The sequence below is a fragment of the Malurus melanocephalus genome, unplaced genomic scaffold (genome assembly GCF_030028575.1).
Source record: "Malurus melanocephalus ecotype Western Australia unplaced genomic scaffold, MMel_1.1 scaffold_1140, whole genome shotgun sequence".
Taxonomy (NCBI): Eukaryota; Metazoa; Chordata; class Aves; order Passeriformes; family Maluridae; genus Malurus; species Malurus melanocephalus.
This window is the reverse complement of record NW_026624372.1, coordinates 72,982-78,354: the sequence shown is the minus strand read 5'-3', so window position 1 is coordinate 78,354 and position 5,373 is coordinate 72,982. Positions and strand designations below refer to the sequence as shown.

Sequence of the window (5,373 nt, the reverse complement as noted above, 5' to 3'; positions counted from 1 at the left end):
CCCTGTCGGGATGGCGACTCCCGCTGATGTCCCCACCCCGGACAGGCGGGAGATGCGTCCCTTCGGGGTGCACGTCTCCATCATCGAACCGGGAGGTTTCCGAACGGGCATGATCGACCCCGCGCCGCTGGTGAAGGAYTTCGAGCACCTCTGGGAGCGGCTCCCGGCAGAAACCCAGGCAGCCTACGGCCACCGCTACGTGGACAGATGTGAGTCCATCACCCGCGGTGACCCCACCGCCACCCCCCTGGTGACCCCACCGGGCTGACCCCMCTCTGCCCACCCAGATGCCGAGTGCTGCACCCTCCTGCACCGCCTGAGCAGCTCCCGCCTGTCGCATGTCACCGATGCCATGACACACGCGCTGCTCTCCCGCTGCCCCCGCAGCCGCTACGCCGCCGGTTGGGATGCTCGGCTCATTTTCCTGCCCCTCAGCTACTGCCCGGCCTGGCTGACCGACATCATCGTCGGCTTCTTCCTGCCCATCCCGGCCAGCGGGATGCCCTGAGGGTGGCCACCAGCGTGGGGACACGGACAGGGCGCCCGTGGGTGACCCGCACCCCCCGAGAACGTGCTCAATTAAAGGTGGTGCAATGTTGCGACTCCGGTTTTGGAGGTGTCCGATGGCCACCTGGCCACGGGGTTGGTGACCTGTCCAACCGGGGGGTCCCATGGCATGACCCCGGCTATTGTCTGTGCCCAAAAGAGCCGCGTATCCCGGGATAGCCCGGCTCGGCTGGCAGGGAACGGGCTGGGAAAAGCCAGCGCGGTGTTCATCCATCCCCTGGGCACGTGGGCGGTGATCCCTGCGTCACTCATCGCTCTAATTAAGAGCTGATTAACGATCAGTAGCTGAGGGGCACGTCCCTGAGGTTGTGCATTTGCCTGCGGCACCAGAGCAGCGCCAGCGCAGCTCCGCTCCCCCAACTCGGGCAGAAGCCGAGCCCACGCAGGACCGGCACCCCCGAAATGCCACGGGGAGGATGAAGAGGACACGGGGACCTTCAGCCCGCCGAGCTGCTTCCCCAGCCGAGGAAGCTCCTCCTAAATATTTTCCTCGGCTTAGCAAAGCTCAACGTCCCCGGCAGCCCCCGCACGTCACGCTCGGGGCACGCGTGTCCCCAGGGGCCGGGGTGCAGCGTGCCAAGYCCCGGGGAGCTGTCACCTCGGCTGTACCCACCGTGGGACACYTGTGTCACATCCCTCTGGCTGCCCAGGGAGGGGAGAGAGTGGGAAAGAGCAGATTCCCGGCGCTGAGTCTGCCTTGGGGGCTCCTGGGCTCATATTTGGGGTGCTGAGAGCTTTGGGGCATCCCGGATATTGCGACAGGGATGGGGAGWAGAGGCTGAGCCGCCTGTCCAACCAACTCCCCGACCTCGCTATTCCCACCAGGATCAGCAGCCCCTGAACGGCTCCCAGACCCTGCTCAGTCCCAAAATTCGGCGCAAAAAAAATCCCTTACCCGTTAAATAGAATCAACAGAACATTGCTACCCCCTCGGGTGGAGCGAAACCCCCGCTCCCTCTGTCTGTCCTTTCACCGCCCTGACAGCCCCAAATGAGCCAAAATATGCCCGGAGCCAGCACGAAAACTGCCGAGTTCCTGTTTGGAAGCCGGTACCCGCACAACGGGGTCAGCGTTGTTGTGAATCCCCACTTATCAGTGCCCTCGTGTGCTTCCCCGCTCCGGCCGTGCCTTCCTTCCGAGCCGATTGTTGATCCCGCAGTCTTGTCCGCGCTCGGGAAAAAAAAAAAATAAATAAAAAAGGAGATTTCCTGCAATTGTTTCGCAGGACTTGCAGCTCGATGCAAAAATTTTCTGCCTATCAGCGCCCACCTCCCCAGCGCCGGGGCAAGGTTTGAGCCCCCTCCCTTCCCCTGCCGGAGCGCGGGGCAATTAGGGCGCTGTGATTAATTGCTGCCTGGTCAGAGGTGCTTCTCAAGCGACATCCATCTGCCATCGGCTCCTGCGGGAGCGCTGCCCGGGCAGAGAACTCCGCTTTCGGCCGTTTTTCCCCTTGGAAAATAACCCTGAGCTCACCCTGATATCGTGGTGGCATCGGGAGTAGCTGGTGGCACTTCTGTTATAACCCCAATCCTGCAGGATTCCCAGCGCTGGGCCAGGACCTGGGATGTGTTTTCCTCACAGAAGGATCCAGGMTGGATCCGCATTCCCATCCCAGAGAAATGACAGTGGAGGGGACACTCAGGAAGCCTCGGAGGGGACACTCAGGCACCTGCCGGGGTCCTCCCCGCGTCCTTCCCCACCCTGTGACAAAATCAAACGGGATTTTGCCAGTCCCGGGGCTGGAAATGCAGCCGATGTCACCCGCGCTGGGCTGGCTCAGGATGTCGCATCAGGACGGTCATTTCCTGCCCGGGAAGCGGCCACCGAGCCCACCCCGAGCTCCGTGCCCAGAGGCGTCGGAGCTGCCGAGCCGAGAGGATCCCCCCGCTCCAGAACGGCCCCAGCGCAGCCGCCGGTGAGACAGCGCTGTCCCTCGTGTCCCTTGTGCTGTCCGTCTGTCCCCTGCACCATCCATCTGTCCCTTCTCATATCTGTCCCCTCTCCTGTCTGTCTGTCCATTCTCCTGTTTGTCTGTCCATTCTCCTGTCTGTCTGATCCTTCTCCTGTTTGTCTGTCCCCTCTCGTGTCTGTCTGTCCTCTCTCCCGTCTATCTATCCCTTCTCCCATCCGTCTCTTCTCCTGTCCGTCCCTCCCTTCTCCTGTCCATCTGTCCCCTCTCCTGTTTGTCCTCTCTCCTGTCCATCTTCCCCCTCTCCTGTCCCTCCGTCCCCTCTCCTGTCTGTCTGTCCCCTCTCCTATCTGTCTGTCCTGTCCGTCTGTCCCTTCTGTCTGTCTTCTCCCTCTCCTGTCTGTCTGTCCTTACTCCTGTCTGTCTGTCCCTTCTCCTGTCCATCTGTCCCCTCTCCTGTCCATCTGTCCCCTCTCCCGTCTGTCTGTCTGTCCCCTCTCCTGTCTGCCTGTCCCTTCTCCTGTCCATCTTCCCCCTCTGCTGTCTGTCTGTCCTTACTCCTGTCTGTCTGTCCCTTCTCCTGTCTCTCTGTCCCTTCTCCTGTCCATCTGTCCCCTCTCCTGTCCATCTTCCCCTTCTCCTGTCCATCTGTCCCCTCTCCTATCTGTCCCCTCTCCTGTCCCTCCGTCCCTTCTCCTGTCTGTCTGTCCCCTCTCCCTTCTGTCTGTCCCCTCTCCCATCTGTCCCTTCTGTCCGTCTGTCCCTTCTCCTGGCCATCTTCCCCCTCTCCTGTCTGTCTGTCCCCTCTCCCGTCCATCCGCCCCCTCTCCCACCTCCCTCTCCTCAATCCCCCCGTCCTCTCAGCACCCGCAGCTCCAGCACGGGATGTTCAGGAGCCCCGGGGAGGGTGGCAGCTCCATCCTTTCCGTGATTTCAGGAGCGGTTGGGTGCCAGCCGGCTGCCCCAGGGACAATTCTCTCGCAGGGAACACCCGGCTGTGGTTTGTTCCCGACTTTCCAGGCTCCAAATGAAGCGGGAAGATCCCGCAGACACCGCACACTCCTCCAGCATTCCCRAGGGAATGGCTGCTCCCGGACGGATGCAGCTTGGGCTGGGATCRCAGCTCTCGCTTGGGGCAATAAGAGGATGTGGAGGTCAACTGCATTTCCCTGAAATTTATAATTTTGTCACCTACTTGGAAGTCCCGATGGCTCCCAAGGGCGGCTGCAAGTGACCGTGCCCTGAGGGCTTGGGAGGGATCGGCGGCTTTCCCGTTGGAGCTGAATCTTCGGGACACGGTCACTGGCACCTGCCCATGCCCCAGACAGGGACAGGGGGACAGGGAACAGCCACAAATGTTGTTTGTGGATGGCATTTATCCCGGGATGTGAGGGGATCACCTGGGTGCATGCAGCATCTTTTGAAGGTTGATGTGGGGAGTCAAAAATTGGGTTAGAAGCTCCCAGAATAATCTTTTTGAGCCCCACATGGGAGCTCTGTGCTTCAGCCCGCCCAGCTCAGTGCTCTCCCTTTCCCTGCAGCCACCAGGATGGCCGAGGTGACAACCACAGTCCCCACGGAGACACACGCTGTCCCCAACGAGTACATGGACTACCACAACCTCTCCGAGCTGTTCCAACTCCTGAACCACACCTACACCTACTGCGAGTTCAGCCTGGACGAGAACGTCAAGCGGGTGGTCCTGTTCATCCTCTACCTGGTCATCTTCGTGGTGGGCCTGGTGGAGAACCTCCTGGTCATCTGGGTCAACTGGCAGACACGGGGCAGCAAGAGCTTGGTCAAYGTGTACGTCATCAACATGGCCATCGCCGACCTCGGCGTGCTGCTGTCGCTGCCCGTCTGGATGCTGGAGGTGATGCTGGACTACACCTGGCTCTGGGGCAGCTTCCTCTGCCGCTTCACCCACTACTTCTACTTCGCCAACATGTACGCCAGCATCTTTTTCCTCACCTGCCTGAGCGTGGATCGCTACGTCACCCTGACCAGCTCGTCCATTTTCTGGCGTCGGCACCAGCACCGCGCGCGCCGCGCCGTCTGYGCTTTCTGCTGGCTCCTGGCTGCCTCCATCCCCTTCCTGGAGGTGGCTCACATGCAGCTGGTCAACACCGGCGAGCCCATCTGCATTTTCATGGCCCCATTTGAGACCTACGATGAGTGGGCGCTGGCGGTCAGCTTGGCCACCACCACCGTGGGTTTCCTGATCCCTTTCCCCGTCATGGCCGTGTTCAACGCGCTGACGGCGCGGTTCGTCCGGCGCGCCAAACCCGAGAGCCGAAAGCACTGCCTGCTCATCTACGCCTACATCGGGGTTTTTCTGCTCAGCTGGCTGCCTTTCCACGTGGTGCTGACGCTGCTGACCCTCGAGGGAAACCACATCGTCCTGCACTGCACCTTCGCCCACTTCCTCTACTTCTTCTACGACGTCATCGACTGCTTCACGCTGCTCCACTGCGTCGTCAACCCCATCCTCTACAATTTCCTCAGCAARAACTTCCGTGGAAAACTCATCTCCGCCGTGGTCAAGTACATCCCCAAGGACCACGGCGGCCAGAAGGGCGTTGGTGGCTCCTCGTCCAGCACGCAGCACTCCATAGTCATCGCGAAGGACAACAACCTTCCCAATTAAGGGTGGGTTGGACTCTCCCAAAATCGTGGTGGCTCCCTGGGGATGGTGGAATTGGTTTTTCAGGTGATGAGGAGATAAATTTTGTTGGACACGGCCCTTCTTGGCCGGGCAGGATGAGATGCCAGGTTTGAGGCAAGCTGGTGGCTTTGGACATCTTCCCTCTGCTGTGTCCAAAGAAAAGATAAGAGAAAAAAGAAATTCCTTTTTTTTCCAAATGAAACCATTGCGGTAATAAAGCGCGTTTGCTCTG

At 60.3% G+C, this 5,373-nt stretch overlaps 2 protein-coding genes across 2 annotated transcripts in view; both read left to right on the top strand.

The window, feature by feature from the left end:
* The window catches only part of LOC130586336 (short-chain dehydrogenase/reductase family 9C member 7-like), a 4,186-nt gene extending 3,589 nt beyond the window's left edge, over window positions 1–597 (top strand). Inside the window, exons 2-3 of the mRNA XM_057387119.1 lie at window positions 46–209; window positions 288–597. Of these exons, the coding sequence (XP_057243102.1) occupies window positions 46–209; window positions 288–508 (385 nt within the window). The 3' untranslated portion in view covers window positions 509–597. The remainder of the gene's footprint in view (window positions 1–45; window positions 210–287) is intronic.
* Window positions 598–2,251: 1,654 nt separating this feature from the next.
* On the top strand, window positions 2,252–5,373 carry GPR182 (G protein-coupled receptor 182). The gene is made up of 2 exons (XM_057387118.1): window positions 2,252–2,482; window positions 4,018–5,373. Exon 2 carries the CDS (start codon window positions 4,026–4,028, stop codon window positions 5,121–5,123), a length of 1,098 nt encoding a protein of 365 aa, XP_057243101.1. The 5' UTR covers window positions 2,252–2,482; window positions 4,018–4,025; the 3' UTR covers window positions 5,124–5,373.